Source organism: Python bivittatus, unplaced genomic scaffold, assembly GCF_059951505.1.
Source record: "Python bivittatus isolate LINGU-HERP-01145 unplaced genomic scaffold, Pbiv_v1 ctg000180_np1212, whole genome shotgun sequence".
NCBI lineage: Eukaryota > Metazoa > Chordata > Lepidosauria > Squamata > Pythonidae > Python > Python bivittatus.
Genome location: NW_028277047.1, coordinates 4091498 through 4109208, shown reverse-complemented (window position 1 = coordinate 4109208; position 17711 = coordinate 4091498). Strand labels below are relative to the sequence as shown.

Here is a 17711-nt window from a genome sequence, read left to right as displayed (position 1 = left end):
AGGCTAGCATACAAGACAGAGAAGGGGTGGGATTCTTTTGTTTAAAGTAAAGCTTTTGTTTAATAGCTTTCGGAGCACAAGAAAGAGCTGGGACCACTTTCCTCTAGAATTCGGATTAGGAACAGTTCATCCCACCCACCACCCAGATGCAGTGGAAAAATCCCCCCCCCCCTCCACTGACACGGTCTCGCAGAAGGAACAGGGTTTGCAGAGGGGGAGGAGATACCAACAGTGGGACGTTAAAGGCCCTTGCAGTGCAGGTGGAGGGGAAGAAGAGAAGAACCTCGCCTCCCTCAGTAAGAACAAAAGTGGGAAAGGATGTCACAGCTCAGCCACCATAACCAGGCCAAGAGGGAGTTGAAATGGCTCCAGCTTAGGCTCTTTAAAAAAAAAAGGGAGGGGGGAGGGGAAGGGGATTAAATCTGAATAATTCTATTATTCTCCAGTAGTGTAAAAATTAGGTTTGGGGAAGCAGGAACACTTTCTCCACTTCTTTCTTGAGAGGAGGACTGCTGAATCTGAAGTGCTCAAGAGCAAGGGGAGGTACTTGTGCAGGGAGGAGGAAAATCTCACCATGTCCAATGCTGCTGGACTAAACGCCCAGAGCTTCTGGTGATTAGCCAGGCGGAAAGTTACGGGCCATCACTAGTTCGAGGTCCACAGACTCCTCGCTCTTGCCCCAGAGAGCAAATCTGTTTGGGGGGGAGGAGGAAGAGAAGGAGCGGAGTCTGGCAGCTGGTGCTGGAAGACCTGGGGCTTGTTTCTGTGCCAAGGGTGAGCAAGATCTGATCTGCCACCCTGCCGCTGCAGTTTAGCTTAGAGATGTACTTGGTCAGGAAGGCTCAAATGTGGTACAAAACCTGCCTTCCCGAGGAAATATATACAGAGGGAAAGAGAGGGCAGATTCCCACGCTTAGCACAAAGGGCCTGGCCAACTCACGGGCTGGCAAAGGCAGGGAGCTAGGGAAGAAGCAAAAAAAAAAAAAAGACTTAAATATGCTAAAATGAGGGAGAATCCAGCCCGCTGGGGTGTGGTGGCCAAAGGCCCAGGCCTCCTCGTGATCCTAAAAATCCACCTCTCCTTGCCATGGATCAAGGAGGAAGGCGTTGAAGTTAAATTCCATTCTTGTCTACTCCTAATATATTTGTTAAAAAAAATAGAAGGGAGGGTTCTTGTTAGCGCATCAGGGCTTGGGAAAATATACATGGAATAGAGGAAGGGGGAAGATGCTGGTCCCACTAAACACACCCACTGGGCCGAGTCCTGTTTGGGGAGGAGGGGTCCGGGGCAAGGCCCTTCACAGCACAGTCCAAATGCAATTGCACTCCCACTGGGGCAGCCTTGCTTTGGGCCAAAGAACCGCAGCAAAGTAAGGGCAGGTGTCTTCGGTGCGGGTGCGAGGTGAGGACGACCCTCCCCCTCCCGCCGGCTGGCGTCACAAAAAGTGGAAGAGTCCAGTGTCCATCACGGCTCAGGAAGGAGGACGAGGAAGGGGACGGGTGGTCGTGCCACCTCCTCCGTCAGGCCAAGAAGACGACAAAGATGATGAAGAAGATGATCAGGATGAGGAAGATTTTCACCATGAGCCACCGGTTGGAGGAAACCGACTGAAAGTATTTCAGGATTTCCATGTGTGCACCATCAACGTTCAGCTGAGTGTCTTCCACGTTGGCGTCGATTCTAGGGAAATTGGCAGAAGGACAGCAAAGTTGAAGTCCACCGTGAGAGAAGAGGGACTTCCTTACCAGAAGAGGCCCTCATGTTCCCCCACCACAAAATAAGCTACATGGATGGGAGAGATTTTAAGGGGATTACAGGTTAGCATATTCCGTCCTCCATAGAGAAAAACTGGAATGTGAAAGAGGCAAAAATCACCCCGTAGTCCAGGCAGAAGATGCTTTCAAGAAAGGGTCCTCCACTACACTCTGTGGATGGGGAGAAAGTTTGGACCCCGAGTTCGTTGGCGGTGCTGGCTAGAGCTGATGGGAGTTGGAGTTCAACTGCACTGGTAAGGCCACTATTGTCCATTCATGCCTGACAGGAATACCAGACTTGGGGGCTGATTCACACAACATACTCAACCCTCTAATGTTGTGGCTTCTTAGCAAACCACTCTTAAGCAAATGTTGGCTTAGTGTGATGTGAGAACTCAGCCTGTGTTTTTCCACTGCCCCTTGGGCCCCTAACCTCTGGATAGTCTCTTCCTGTTCTTTAACCATGTGCGCCAGTTGCTGAAATATGGAGCCCAGCTCTACAATCGTAGATTCAATGTTTTGCATAGTGTCCGCCCGGCTCTGGATGTACGTATCCTGCAAAGAGGGAAGCGTAAAGTCAGTGTGTTTTTAGACAGGTGACGTGCTCTTTCCCCAAGGCATGTTCCAGACTATTGTCCTGAAACCTAAGCATAATCTACGAACCTTAAAGATGGCCTCCTTTAAGCACTGCAATAATATTTACATTAAATACAATAATATTTACAAGCTTAAAGCAAACAGTTAGGGTGTTAGTTAGCAAACGCTTAAAGACTTCCAACTATAAAAATAGAATCTAAATCCCTCTCAGCTGCCAGTATCTTTAATTACCAGAAACTCACAAACTAGAGGCATACAAATATTAGAAACACTCGATATTTCTGATATACGTATTTTTTCTTTACTGCGTTATGGTGCACAGGCCAGCAAATCATTTATGCGAGTCAAAAGAGAAAAAAAACAACGGGAGGGTATAAAATGGCTTCAGAAGCCTATTTCTCCTGTTTTTCTTAGCCCGAGTACAAATAAAGGCAGGACATAAATCTAATAAACAATAAATAACATCCCAACCCCGAGCTACACATATTCTCCACTACTGCTGCTATGTTTTGACCCCAGAAGACCCAGTTGGTGGCTCCAGTTTAAACGACCCAAATTCCCAATGGGGGCCAGGCAAAATGAACGGCTGTTGCAAACCAACATGCTAAAACCAGCATTACTTGGTGAGGGGGAGAGAGACAGAGGGACGACTTTCTTTTTCTGTTCTACCCAGAAGAAACTGACTTCAGCAGAGGCTAAGATTTCCCCTGTTCAAAAAAATTGTTCAGCTTCATTACTTTCTAGAGCAGTGTTTCTCAAGGTTGGTGACTTTAAGATTTGTGGACTTCAACTCCCAGAATTCCCCAGCCAGCATGGCTGGCTGGGGAATTCTGGGAGGTGAAGTCCACAAATCTTAAAGTCGCCAACCTTGAGAAACACTGTTCCAGAGGGAGGCATTTAAGGTCAAAATCTCCCCATACACCTAATGATTGAATGGTTTTCCAGTTTGGAAGTTATTCTCCAATATTCTGGAGCACAGCAGTTTGACTGCCTCGCCTACGCTCTGGTACACAGCTCAGCAATTTGTCCATGCAAGTCAACAGAGGGGGAAAAAAAAATTGAGGGGTAAAACTGCTTCGATGGCATATTTTTCCTTTGTGTTCTTCAGCTCAAGTAAAGCTTTGTCAGTAGGGCTGAAGCGCACCACGCTCACCAAGCTTTTGATGAAAAGAGAATAAAAAACCCACAGGCTATCTCTATGTATGACACTTGAGGTGTTCTAAGTCAGATTCTGGCCCGAGCTGGCAATTTATTCAGGCGTCGGCTGAGCTAGTGAAATGGCGCTGGGGCCGAGGGCTAACGTTTGAACATGGCTCAGATCTTGCAAAACTTCTGCAATCGGACCTTTCCTGAAATCAAACAAGATTCTGACTTAAAAAACAACAGCAGCCCTTTCTGTTTGTGTGTGTGTGTGTGAGTGTTTTAACACCACTGAGAATGTCACAGTTGCCCTGTCACCCATATGTGCTGCGCAGCCAGCTGAGGACTCAAGTAATCAAATTTCTGAAATCTGTGGCAAGAACCAAGAACCTAGTGCCTCCAAATATTTTGGACTTCAACTCCCAGCAGCCTCAGCTACCCCAGCCAATGGCAAGGGAGACTGGGAATTATAGTCTGAAAATGCTGGAGGGTTCAGACACCATTCGCAACTTTAAAAAGAAAATGACAACAGCCCCCCTCCTCCTCTTTATACCCCCATCTCATAGGCACCTGTTCATTGATTAATTGCAACTGCTGGCTTGTCCGATTGTCCATGTCAATGGCCACATCTCCGGAGTACCGGCGCTCGTCCTGAAGCATGCTGGAGCCCACTGTAGAACGAGATAACATCAAGGACAGCTCCTCTGAAGCCTCAATTTCCAGGCACAGTCAAGGGGTTCACCCCCTTCTTTCCCAGCCCAAAGTGATTCTGGCAACAGTTACAGGTAGTCCTTGCTTAACAATCACAACAGGGACTAGAAAATTCATCATTAAGTGGGGCGGTCGTTAAGCGAGGCATCACATGACCACACCCAAATTTACAACATTTTTTGTTGTAGTTGTTACGCTAATCACTGCGGTCATTAAGCGAATCTTGTCATTCCCCATTGATTACTTATCTGTAATTCTTTCCAACAGCACAGCACGCTGGGGGACTCACCTAGGTTGTTTGCAGAAAGAGGCATGGTGGCCACTGGGGCACGGGAGAATTGCTCTCGCCGACTCTTCTGTTGCTTAAGATTCTAGGGAAGGAAGGAGAGGCAGGGCCAAGCGATTTGAGACACCAGGCAGGCAACTGATGTTAGCGCATCTCAATTTGCAAAGGAGGTCTCCCATTACAGCTATGGGGCGTGGTTGCCCAAAAGGCACCTTCTTATGTTCCCCCCCCTGTGATTTAATATCCTAACTGACTTAATATCCTGATGGTCCAAGAGCAACATACCTATAGAGACACCCCTCCTCTCTCACACACATTATCCACCCACCCACCCACCCACCCACCCACCCACCCTTCCTTCCTTCCTTCCTTCCTTCCTTCCTTCCTTCCTTCCTTCCTTCCTTCCTTCCTTCCTTCCTTCCTTCCTTCCTTCCTTCCTTCCTTCCCTCCCTCCCTCTTCTCTGAACTAGGATGACCCACTCTATCACTTCCTGACACCTGAGTAAGTGAAAATGGCTACTGCGCTGTCCCGCAGCAGCTCCGCAGGGCAAAGTTTGAAAGCCACGGCTTATCAGTAACTCACCTCTGTCCGCACCTCCAAAACAGACTTGAAATCATTGGACATGGAAGCTAGCTTGGACTAGAAAGGGAAGGAGAAAAGAAGCGAGGAAAGCAAAAATCAGAGTTTGTTGCAGAAAACTTCCCTCCATTCTCCTGTTACTACTGCTGCGTTTTCCTGAGCAGAGTGCAAGTAATGGGATGCGTATTTTACAGGAAGCATGTTTTACAAGCACTCAAGCATCTGAAACTTCTGCACCAGGAAAACACAAAACACAGTGAGTTCAATCCTGCAAGAAGTGCCCATTTGCACAGAATCTTTTTCCCCCCATCTCCTCCCCCCTCCCCCATTTTGAAAATGTAAAGGGCTTTTGCCCACGGGAGGAGTTTTCCGCAGCTTTTAAGCCTCACCTGCAGGGAAACTACCACAGTGTTGGAGTGTGTTTGCACATGTCTTCCAGTCTGGCTGCCTTTGGCTTTGACAAACTCCTGGAGTTGTGCAATCTGTTTGTTCAGGCTGTTGATATCCTGCGATGAGAAAGGAACTGGGTTGAGCGATGATGTCAGGGAGCCCAAAGGTGCTGGATCAAAAGCTGTGCCTTTCAGAGAGCTGGGAGAGAGGGAGCCCACAACAGGTGGCTGCCTGATGTTCTTTCTCCCCTGCCTTGCACACTCCACGCTTCTGCTCACTGCCTTCCTTACCTGCTTGATGATGTAAGTCAGCTCCTCTATCTCCACCGCCTTGTCATCAAAGAGTGATTTCCGTTTGGCCACTGAGTATGCAAAGAGTCAGATCTGGGATTATTAACTTTTCTTTCACCAGCCCTCCCTCCGTGTCCCCCAGCAACTACACTAAGTCCCACTCTGCCCTCTCACTCTCAATGTTCTTATGTCTCCCTCCCTCCCTCCCTCCCTCCCTCCCTCCCTCCCTGTTTTTTGGATTGTAACATAACAGCCACGGACTGCAGATTGCCTTCTTCCTGGATTTCATTTTAGCACTCTGAAAACCCTTGGGGCAGAAAAGAGTGACAAATAACAAATCTCAGGACTGGAAATCTCCCAACGTAGGATTATGGGTCTCTTGCTTGTTTTAGGCAGCATTCTTGCTTAAAATGGGCAACTATATTAGCAGACCTCTCATTTAATAGGGTGCGAGTAGAAAATTCTTTTCAAAATCTGTTAAGGGAGCAGCAGTGCATCTCCCATTCCAATTTGGATTATTTTCAATTCTCTTACCCAAACACAGTATTCATATGGAGTCCTTGGTGCTCTCTGAGCTTGGCGGTTTGCTTGCAAACGTTTCATTACCCGACCAGGTAACGTCATCAGGGCTTGATGTTACCCAGTTGGGCAATGAAACGTCTGCAAGCAAACCACCAAGCTCAGAGAGCACCAAGGACTCCACAGTTCAACTCTGAGCTACAGATATTCTCTTTTATTAGAACAGTATTCATAGACAGCTGCCAGCCTTCTCATTCCAACACTTTCCCCGATTTTCATTAATTCAGCTGATGCCTCTCTCTGACTGCCCAATTACTGTGACTCCCACAGTAATCTTTTGCCACATGCAAACCCCAAATACTCACAAATTGTTAGCTTTTCTAGCTTGGCAAAGGTGTTGCTGAGATCTTTTCCAATGCGCCTGAGAATCACAAGAGATGGGCCATCAAATACAACACCAAATTCTCGACAGACAATACTGCTTTCCTATGAATTTTCTCTGACGAAGAGCCGTGGAAGCCAAGTGTTGACAAATCAGACTAAGCCAAGAATGCATTTGCTTCAGGGAACTGGACAAAGAGACCTGCAGATATTCTCACAGTTGGGCAAAGATCTGGACCCAACTCTTTCCGATTTTACCCCGGCACTCGCTGATCTTAGCCAGATTCTGGGAATTAGCAACTTGTGACCCTCCAGATTACTGAACTCTCAATATGCCTGGGCGTTTCAACATGCTCCAAATGGTATTGATGGAAACTGTGAGCCCAATGGCATTTGGAGGGCCCTAGTCTAGCCACCCCAATGTTTATACTAGCACTTCCTAACCTAGACATTCCTACTAGAATTCTCTGTTCCTAGGAATCACAGGATTTTGAAGAAACCAAGATTGTGCCACTCCTAATATAATCTTTCATCTTCACATCTCCAATCTTCTGGCCAATTTGCTTTCTCCTCCACCTGAAAGAGCTGTTGCTGCATCAAACCCCACAGGCTGGGCCTTGCCAAACGGTAGCTTCTGGCTGCCCAGAATTAACTGGGCAGCTTTTATGTTGAGGTCCTTACAAGGACGGGCAACCTTTTGATAATGGGGTAGGGGCACACTTAACATTTTGGGGAAGATGGGGGCCACAGTGAGCAGTGTGAGGGTGCCAAATAGGTGGGGTTGATGTTAAGCCTGTTTTAGGACTTATGTTTTATTCCATGCACGTTCTGCCTTAAAAGGGTAGGACAATTTGCTATCCATTTCAGCAGTCAAGGCTGAAGGGCCTTCATAGGTGGCTCCATGCTGCCCACCCCTGACTTAGTCACCCTTGCTAGAAACAAATGGTCCAACTTGCTCACTTGGCCATAAGAGTGAATTCACTTCTTTGCCGCATGGCTCCACTCTGCGCTGGCTTGTTCACGTGAAGCCCATTCTGGAAACAGGAAAGCAGAAAAAGGAAATCGCTACTGCTTTACCCAAAGAAAACTAAAGTCTACATACCCTCCCTTTCCACAGGAGCAATTTCCCTGGTGAGAAAGTGCTCATTTAAGACATGCATCTTCCCACACTGGGCAGGATACCAACTGCCACTTCCTGTCTTCTGAGATTCAACCACAGCTGGGAAGAACCAGTCCTTGGTTCCTGCCAGCCAACAGATCTCACTGAGGATCATCACAAAGGCCAAAGCTGAAGGTTCAGGCGCAGGGCAAAAAAGCAGACTGTAGTCAGAATCACTGCAAGATGGGAACCTCATGGCTTCCATCTTCTTCTCCACAACCATGCACCAGATTGCCAGGAATGAGGGCAAAATGGATTTCCCCCTTCCTCTCCATGACCCAGAAGGCTCCTTGGGAAAAAAAGGGGGTGGGAATGACCCAGCTTCCTCTTCTTTTCCAGGGACCCTGATCTCAGGCATAGAGCTACAAGGCTTTCCCCTGCCCCTCAGCGACCCTCAGATTTTCAGCAAGTTGTGCTGGTGGGGCCTGAGGGTGAACAGGCCTTTGGGATGCATACAAATGGCTTTCAGGACCAAGCCATCATCCTCAGGAAGGTGAATTTCTGGAGGCATATTTCAGTCTGTCAGACACTGTTGGGGTATTAACCATGTTGTGGGGGAAAGATAAAAGAGGGAACGTCTGAATCCAAATTCCACCCAAGCTGGTATTTAGTTCATGAACAAACCTTCCCTTGGCATGATGCAAAGGGCAGTGTTCAGCAAGGACAGATTTTCATGGAGCCTTTTAAGCTTCTCTCAACCCCCGCTATACTGATCCCCCTCCCTCAGTTGCTGCTCCTAACATTTTCCTATTTGCACACGAGCACCCTTCATCTCGTTACATTTAGATCTTCATTCACACTAGCAGGAGGACTCTGACAGACTGAAATACAACCCCGGGCATCATGAAGGTGACCCTTTCTACAATGGTAACTCTGCATCCGTCTGAAGTTAAAGTGGATCAAAGCAGCATTGGCACCCGTTGCTGCCTTCCTCGCGCGGCACTCACTTCTCTGCTTTGCAAGGACTTGCAGGCCGAGCGGAACTCCTGTGTGCGATCTTGACACGACATGGCGTCCCACTGAGGTTCAGGAGGGGCGACGGGGGTAGTAGCAGCAGCAGCAATGGGAGGGGCACCAAGCGGAGGGAAAGCTTGCGTCTGGGATGGTCCCAGGTAAACGCCCTGCTCAGTGTTTCGAGAGCCGTGGCGTTTCCTCGTATTCATGGGGGCTCATAACCTGCGGCTGCAAGAAGAAAGGGAAAGGGGCTGTTACCTCCCAAGGATGTAGACAGCCCCTCAGCTGCACTTGGGATAGTGAAATCTATAGGGTTCACTCAAGCCACCGCTGCCTGAAAAAAAAAATCCAGGTGGAGCTATGACTTTCTGGTTTGAAACAGGGGTGGACACAGAATTCTCTTAACATGGCTGAATTTCCAAACCCAGAAGGCCAGCAAGCTGTGATCATCTGCAAGGGAACATTGGGATCTATCGTTCAATAGCATCTGGAGGGCTGCAGATGATGTATCCTTGCTTTAAAGTGTTGTATTATATCATACCATTTGGTATCCCTTCCCAAATTAGTTTATCCTTCGCCAATCGTGCAGTTTTCTGATGCTTCAGTCAGCAGCGTGGCTTGGCAACTCCTGGAACGCAAGCTGGGCTCTAGCATATCCTTCTCAGTTACCAAGCTCCAGAAAACGGCTTGAATCATACTTCAAAACAAAAAAGGTGTAATTTGCCTTAAAAAGAAAAGATCCTATCTAGGAGAAATCTGTTGCTCCCAACCGAAAGACAAGCCTTGCTTTTTCCCATGCTCAAATACCTACTCGAAGTAGACCTGCTTCCCACTTTCCCTTTCATTGTTTCCTAAGTACTTAACTCAGAAACTGAATCCTACAAGAGGCCTACCAGTTACTCCAATGGACCAGAGAAAGTCTGATTATTTATCCCCGCATCTCCCATTTCATCACAAACATTGACATAATTAATAAGAATGGATCAGATGTCTGAATCACCACTATACTGCTCTTTACAGACTAAGATTTGTGTGTGTGTGTGCTGTGTGTGAGAGATATTGAGGCTTCATTTCAGCAGAGGCATAAAATTTTACTCTCAGTTGGATAACTATTTCGGCTAAATAAAACCAGTGGTCAAGCAACCCTGAAATGCAGAAATGGCAATTCTTGGTAGAACCTATTGTCAGACATCAATTTACTTTTAGCTGGTGGCATCGGGCATAGGTGCATTCTTATGTTAACGGTACTGGACCTACCAAGTGGTTGGCAGGGGAGTGAAAAGATCTCTTCCTCAGTTCCAGGGTGAAAAGAAAAGAAAGATTCCCATAGAACTCTTACAAGTGGACTGCTTGCCATAAGAAGGGGGTGCAATGTGTTGACAAATTATTCTCAGATGTTCATATTCCTATTGCATGGAAACTGATTCTCTACGCCCTGCTTAAAGACTTGTTCTTCAGTATTGAAAGGATCAACATATAACTTCAACAACTACAGTTTGCAGAGTTGATATAAGCAACATATGAACCAATGATCTATCGACCCAGATTAGCTATGAAGGATTATCCTGAAATATGGTCACCATTTTAATATATGTATATGTATTTGTGAATATATGTCCTCCACGATTTTGTTCCTTTTTTAATTCTCTTATTCTCTTTTTTCTTTCTTTAGAATATTGCATATTGCTTATTTTGTAAATGGAATTCAATTGCTAAAAGCAAAAAAGGAGGGGGACCCTTTCGGTTCATGCATTCAATAGCTGAAGTAAAACTAAAACTAAAAGGCACAACAGGCACCGAGGGCTTTTCTAAACGTCACCACAGACTGAAAATGAACAGGAAACCAACAATATGCCACAGCGGTGAACTTCTCAGCAAAATGAAACTTGTCTATCTAAGCCACTGATGAAGCTACCTAAATCAGCTTTTCTAATCGGACTACACAGAGGAAACTGTTTATGTTACTGCACATACTTTAGATCAGACATCCAAATCTCGACTCTTTTTCTGCCTTACTTCTCAAGTGTCATAAAATCAATCTGATCCAACCTTCCCTAACCTTTGGCCATGCAGGCTGGGAATGATGGGAATTGTAATACAACACATCTAAAGGATCGCAGACAGGAGAAGGCTGGATCAGATCCTCCTCACTATCACCCTGAAAAAAAAAACCAAACCAAATATGGTAGATTTGCACCCCGTATGTATCTCTCTTTATTTGAATATCTGTTCAAACTTTGTCACCACTCTCTCCCATATTCTCAGCTTGAAAATTTTACATATTTATGAGATTTAGATCCTGCCTTTCTTTCCCTCCTTCCATTTCCCCCCACAACATAGCACACCCTCCTTCCATTTCCCCCCACAACAAGCCTGTGAAGTAGGCTGGAAGAGATATAGTCACTGGCCCAAAGTCACCAGGGAGCTTCCACAAGGGAGGATTAGAATTTGGGTTTCCCTGCTCCTGTCCAACACGTTCACAACTACACCACCCTGGCTCTTAGACTGAAAGGGAGGGATTGGCACAAAGTCCCCCAGGGAACTTCTGTGGCTGAAAGGGGACCAGAACCTGGGTCTCTCCACTCCAAGTCTAACACCTTCACTACTATACCATCCTGGCCTTTGAAAATTCATTCTAAGTTTCACGAGACAGGTCCCTTCTCTTAGGGTACTTCATGAGGTGTCATGTGCAATGACCCCAAAACATAAATAGTTGAACTCAGTAATAAAACAAATGATGTAAATCCCTCCACAGGAGCTACGGTATATCTAAGAGCAATGAATGGGTAGGAAACCACCTGTTTAGTCAGCAATGCAGCACTTTAATTATTACTACACGGATAACCTACTCACCATGAAACTGAAGCAAATGATTACGGGGTTCCTAAATGGTGTCCCATCCAGGAACTGGCCAAACCCAACCCTGCTTAGTTTCGCCAAGATTGCTACATCATATAGGCTATGTTTTTTCTGCCTCTCCATTTCAGCTGGAAGAGCTGAGGACTGACCCCAGTATTAATAGGATCTGCCTGACCATATGGAATCTTTTCATGCAGGAGCAGCCAGAGAGAATGTGGACTACAGCCTGAAGGGAAGACAGAAATCTTACATTTAACAACAACTTTTTTTTTAATGCCAGAAAAACTGAAAAGGAAGGAACAAAGTAAAGTTTTCCTTCTATTACACCAAAATCCTATGCTTGCTGCAGTCACAATCCAACCTTCCCTCTTCCTTGATTTATTTCACCACAGCCCTGTGAGGTAGGTTCAGCTGAAAGACAGGGACTGATCCAAACCCACGCAGCCAATTTACTGGTGGAGGGGAGGATTTGAATCTGGGTCTTCCAGTCTGATCCAGCACTTCTTGATTGGGAGAAGGTAAAGTGGGGAAGCTGAAAAAAGCCAAGGGAAATAGAGGAAGGAAGAAAAAGCATCTGGCCTTCCCAAACAGACACCACTACCACTACCCCATTTGGGTTGAACTGTTACTCCCATCACCCCACTAGGCTGGAGAGGATGGGAAGTGTAGTTCAAGTGGCTCGGGGACATTGGCACAGGGAAAACAGTAAGGAAAGGGGGGGGGGGTCTTTCCCCAGGAGAAGAAAGGCACGGGGGACCCAAGAGGAGAAGGCACATTCGAGGCAAAGGAGCTGGGAAGGGGGAGCCCTTTTGAGGGGACACCAACAGGAAAAGCGGGGGGACTTTTTTGACGCGGGTGGGGAGACCCGAGGCGAGGGGGAACTTTTATGAGGGAGCACCGCGCGACCCCAGCGGGAGTACCCTGACGGGCGACCCCCCGCCCCGCACTCACCAGCCCCGCGGACCCGAACCGGCTCTAGGCGTCGCTGGACAGCTCGGCTCCGAACACCGGCCTCCGCATCGAACAGCCAAACAAGCCGAAAAGAGGGCGGGCCGGGACGTCACTGCCACGTACCCCCTCAGCGGGCTGCGTCAGACGCACGACGCCGCGCGGGACGTCACCGCGCCGCGCCTCCCTCCCTCGCGTGGCTTCCCGCTGATCGTCCTGCTCGTGACGTTGGGGGGGAAGGGAGGGGATAGTCGCTAGGCGACCAAGGAGGCCTTTGGAGGCGCTGGTAGAAAGCGGGGAACGAGAATCCTCATTGTTGCCAGGCAACGGAAGCCAGCAGGGCCTAGGGCAACCTCAGCAACTTTTAAGAGGCGTGGACTTCAACTCCCAGAATTCCCCAGCCAGCTTAAAACTTAAAAGTTGCTGAGGTTGACAAACCCTGGCCTACAGCCTTTTCTCAGCCTTACTTTAACATAGCCTCTCTTGAAGTAAGCAGGACTGTATCTGTAGGCAAACATCCCGTTTCCCAGCAGTAGGCAGGCAGTGGCTAGCCTTCTAGGAGTGCAACAGGTAGAATTTTAACAGGTGAAGCCTTAGGGAAAGCTCCACCTGTTGAAGCCCCGCCTGATACAAACCCCGAGCCACCTTGCTTCATACCTTCCCAACCTGATGCCCTCTAGGTGTGCTGGACGGCAAGTTTCATCATCCTCAGCCAACACAAGCTTGGCTGGGGGTGATGGGAGTTGCAATCCAATCCATGCAGAGACGTATTTCCCCACTGGGGCCACTTCCCAGTGTGTGGACTTCAACTCCCAGAATTCTCATGCATAGCCATGCTGGCTGGGGAATTCTGGGAGTTGAAGTCCATATACCTGGAAAAGGCCAAGGTCCTGAAACCCTGATATCAAGGAAGGCAAATTTGAGAAGGGTGACTTTCAGTCACCCACAAATCCAAATTCCTTTCTTCCCCACTCCTACTTAGGTAGAAAAGCATGCTGTTACAGAACATAAGTAGTGCTGTGGGCACAATCAAAATATTTCTCGCTTGACTACTTCCTGCATTTCCAGAGCTAACCCAAAAGGACTCTGGAACTTAATGTTAGAAAGCCCATAACTGAATTAAATAAACAAAGATCAAATGCATTCCTGTCCCTCCACCCCCCACATTCTTCCTGGAGAGTAAAGGAAAGGTCATTTACAAATTATCTCAATTTTCTGCATTACTATGGAGACAGTTTAACTATAGGTTTCTTGGGCAGAAGCAATGTCTTGCTTTGCAAACTCCACATTGACTGCATCGAGATTAAGACAGCATGCTCCATAATAGAACAAGCGACGTACAATCCGTAGTTCAGACTCCTAAAAGAGACGCTTCAAAATCTTTGAAGATGGGGGGGGGGGATCCCAGTTTCCCCACCTAGCACCTCCTAATGGTGACACATTTGGAGATATAAAGCTCCCTGAAATCATTAATTGCAGAGTTACAAGAGACCTCATGGATCTTCCAGTCCAACGCTCTGCAATAGGCAGGAAAACCAATTACAACTGGGTTTCCCAGCCTAAGCCATTTCCAAGTGGGCTTCAGCTCCCAGAATTCCCTAGCCTGCGTGGCCATGGATGAGAATTCTGGGAGTTGAAACCCACCCACCTAGAAGTGGCCCAGGGTGGGAAGCATTGAATGAAACCAGTGCTTTTCAAACCTGGGACCTTTAAGAATGTGTGGACTTCAACTCCCAGAATTCCCTGGCCAGCATGGCCATGGATGAGAATTCTGGGAGTTGAAGTCCACCCACCCAGAAGTGGCCCAGGGTGGGAAGCATTGAATGAAACCAGTGCTTTTCAAACCTGGGAACTTTAAGAATGTGTGGACTTCAACTCCCAGAATTCCCCAGCCAGCACGCAGCCGAGAACGTGATAGGAAACATACGCGATAATGAATGTTTATTCCCCATAGCTGTACGACTTCAGATAGTTTGGAGCCAAGCCACTGTAAGAGATGTTAGCTTTTCTGTCCAGGTCTCTCCTCGTAATGCCAAGCCCCCATGGCCTAGGCACTGGAGCTCGAAAGTTCGGAGCTCTGCACAAGTTTGCCGCTGGGTCCGGCTGCTTCTCCTTCCAGACTCTTGTTACTCTTAAAGGAATCGCGGGCGCTGCTGAAGGTGGACCAACGTCGCCAGATCACCATGATCCTGGTACTTTCAGACCGTGACTTCAAGCCTGGCATGTCCACCTCCAACGCTTTCTTCTGCCCGGTGGATTTTTTCCGTATGGAATCTTTTTTCTTTTTTTTTCCTGAACGGAAGAGGGACAGGCAGACGAGGCAAGAGAAGAACAGGGGCGTCAGATCCAGATTTATGAGTGTATAAACCGCTCGAATCGAGGCCATTGAGGTGCAGAGATTTCGCTTCACTTTGCGAAATCCCCTTCTGTGAGTGGAGGTTACCACCCCGCCTAAAGAGGACATAACAGTTAAGGAGCTGGACTGGCATAGAGGAGATCTGGGTTATTTATTATTATTATTGTTGGAATTTTATCCCACTTTTATATATATATATATATATATATATATATATATATATATATAACTCAAGGTGGTGAACATACAGCCACTGATAGCTTTGCTCAGTGATGCACCTAATAAATCCACATAACAAGTAGATTGCTTCTCCTAACACCATGCTTCAAACAAACCAAGTTTGTTCAGTCTATCCTGAATCCTAGAACTGTTCAAAGAGTTTCCTTATTCATCTATTAAAGGGTTCTCAACCGTGGCAACTTGAAGATGTGTGGACTTCAATTCCCAGAATTCCCCAGCCAGCATGCTGGCTGGGGAATTCTGGGAGTGGAAGTCCACACATCTTCAAGTTGCCAAGGTTGGGAAACACTGATTTATTAGCTCTAAGACTACATTATCATGAAACAATCCTGGGATGAGACTTTGGCCCCAAACTAACCCAACTGAAAGGGGGAGCTAAAACAAGAAAGAAAGAAACTTGGCAACTTTTCTCTTTTTACAGCAAAAAGAAAAAGAAAGAGAAGTAAAAGTGATTAGGGAAAACATTACCTTTAAGTATCAAACGGGCTGAATTCCAGAGTTTCCAAAACCGAACCAGAACACAGCACTGAAAATTGGGTTAATTGTTTTTAGTTAGGTAAAATGTGCATTTAGTTAGGTAAAATGGACAGATTAAGATGTGTGGATTTTAACTCCCAGAATCCCGGGATTTAACTCCCAGAACTTTGAAAGGGGTCCTTGTCAAAAACTATGGAAGGCAAGCGGACTATTGCATTGTGGTCTGACGACACTGAGCTACAAAAGGCATAAAATACAATATATAGCTATATATCTGAAGAAAGTTGGGGTCCCTCCCACGTAAAAGGAGTTGTGACACTTATCCGCACTTAATTTATTGAGTAAGATTTTCTGCAGGACATAAATCTGGGATCTAAGGAGCTTCCAATCTGGAAGTTAACACAGGAAACAACATTGCCTTAGAGGCGTGTTTCTCAACCTTGGCACTTTTAAGATGTGTGGAGATCAACTCCCAGAATTCCCCACCCAGCATGGAAAGCTAATATTTGCTCAGCGGGCATTTGGAATCCAGATACAGTAGCTTAATCCAGTGTTTCTCAACCTGAGCAACTTTAAGATGAGTGGACTTCAACTCCCAGAATTCCCCAGCCAGCTGGGGAATTCTGGGAGTTGAAGTCCACTCATCTTAAAGTTGCTCAGGTTGAGAAACACTGGATTAATCCATAAATTCTACATCTGCATGCAGGACAAACATGATTTTAGATTCAATTATTATACACTGCATGAGAGAGAAGCTAAGCTGCAAATACATTCCTAACATCATGATTCATCCTTCAGGAGTCACAAGAATTTTTACAGTTTTTGCTAAAAAAAAGAAAAAAGCCAACACAGCTACTGTTTTAGAGAGGAACTGCTGATACAGACAATTTGATTTATTCCAAGCTCCTCTGTCTGTATTGGGATCAGTTCCAGGGAGGGAGGGAGGAAGCAAAACTGAAGTCCGTAACAGACACATTCAAATTTCCCTTAATCATGATTTACAGAAAGGAACGCAACTGATCATCAGACAATCATCCACGGCTTCCAATTCACGGCGACCCCCTGACAGGCCACGCCAAGCACATCAGATTAAAGCTTGCTGTGACGGGCCATTCCAACTTGAGGCGGAATAGACAAAAATATTTGGTGCCCTGCAGGCCTGCAGGGAGTCAGGCGGGTGGCATAATTTAAATTTAATAAATGACAGCTGCACTGATCTGCAGGGGGGCAATACCTATCTTACCCCCCAGAGTAACAGAGGAGGAGCAAACTGACCAGCACGCCAAGAACAAGGAAGGGGGAAAGAAATATTGTAAAAAATTACGCCCTCCTTGGGTTTCTCTCACTTCCAGCCGGGGGGAGTTGCAAAGGAATGCATTCCAACCCCCTTTAATGCCCAAGGGCCCATAACATTTAAAGGGAATAAATTCCCAGCTCAATCTTCCCCTTTTGGGCATCCTTCAGATGGGTTAGAATACGGATTCACACGGGATAAAAAAACTACCCTTCCGTTGCAGGACGACGCAGGGACGAGTGTGGGGGTCTCCTGCACAAGCCCCGCCCTCTCCGCGGGAGCCCCGCCCCTTCCCCGAGCGTTCAGCAGGAAGCCCCTCCCACCCACGTGGAGAGGAATCCCCGCGGAGCCTCGCCCGCCCGCCGCGCCCGGGGATTCCCTTCGACGGGGGAAGCCCCCCGGGGAGCCGCTCACCTTTTTCCTCCGGCGGGGGAGTCGCCGCTTTGGGGCCGTGACCCGGTGGCTCGTCCACGTCGGAAACCGCTTCGTTGGATTCCACGCAGCCCATCGCCTGCCGCGGCGGCTGGACGGGGGCCAGGCCCCCCAAGGGAGCCGCCGGCGCCGGCGCCGCTGCCGCCGATGCCCTGGCGGCTTTGTGAAGTCACACGCCGGCCGCCTCGCCCCCCGCCCCCGACGCCCCCCCGCGCCGCTAGATCGGCGGAGGGATCGCCCCCCACGGCGCCCTTCCCGCCCCCCTCGCCGGGTGCGCGGCTCCTTCCCCCGAAGCCGCCCCGGTGCAACGAGGGGGCCCGTGAAAAACCAGACCGAGCCACAA

At 47.7% G+C, this 17711-nt stretch overlaps 2 protein-coding genes across 2 annotated transcripts; both read right to left on the bottom strand.

Moving 5' to 3' along the window:
• Positions 1-974: 974 nt before the first annotated feature.
• STX5 (syntaxin 5) lies at positions 975-12722 on the bottom strand. Its single transcript, XM_007441080.4, has 11 exons — positions 12573-12722; positions 8756-8990; positions 7610-7683; positions 6634-6689; positions 5750-5820; positions 5459-5575; positions 5073-5129; positions 4493-4574; positions 4063-4163; positions 2189-2310; positions 975-1681 (listed from the first exon to the last, which is right to left on the bottom strand). The coding sequence occupies exons 2-11, from the start codon at positions 8969-8971 to the stop codon at positions 1522-1524; spliced, it is 1056 nt and encodes a 351-aa protein (XP_007441142.1). The 5' UTR covers positions 8972-8990; positions 12573-12722; the 3' UTR covers positions 975-1521.
• Positions 12723-14501: 1779 nt separating this feature from the next.
• Positions 14502-17474, bottom strand: LOC148216364 (uncharacterized). The gene is made up of 2 exons (XM_088137532.1): positions 17351-17474; positions 14502-14861 (listed from the first exon to the last, which is right to left on the bottom strand). The coding sequence occupies exons 1-2, from the start codon at positions 17442-17444 to the stop codon at positions 14617-14619; spliced, it is 339 nt and encodes a 112-aa protein (XP_087993658.1). The 5' UTR covers positions 17445-17474; the 3' UTR covers positions 14502-14616.
• Positions 17475-17711: the final 237 nt, after the last annotated feature.

Bases quoted from the DNA above. Each gene is read 5' to 3' on its own strand.
- STX5 (XM_007441080.4), bottom strand. From the start codon at position 8,971: ATGAATACGAGGAAACGCCACGGCTCTCGAAACACTGAGCAGGGCGTT. The intron at 5,576-5,749 runs GTAAGGAAGGCA...TTCTCATCGCAG, and splicing joins TGACTTACATCATCAAGCAG to GATATCAACAGCCTGAACAA. The intron at 1,682-2,188 runs GTTAGGGGCCCA...CAATTTCCCTAG, and splicing joins CAGGAAGAGACTATCCAGAG to AATCGACGCCAACGTGGAAG.
- LOC148216364 (XM_088137532.1), bottom strand. From the start codon at position 17,444: ATGGGCTGCGTGGAATCCAACGAAGCGGTTTCCGACGTGGACGAGCCA. The intron at 14,862-17,350 runs GTGAGCGGCTCC...TCTTCCGTTCAG, and splicing joins TCCCCCGCCGGAGGAAAAAG to GAAAAAAAAAGAAAAAAGAT.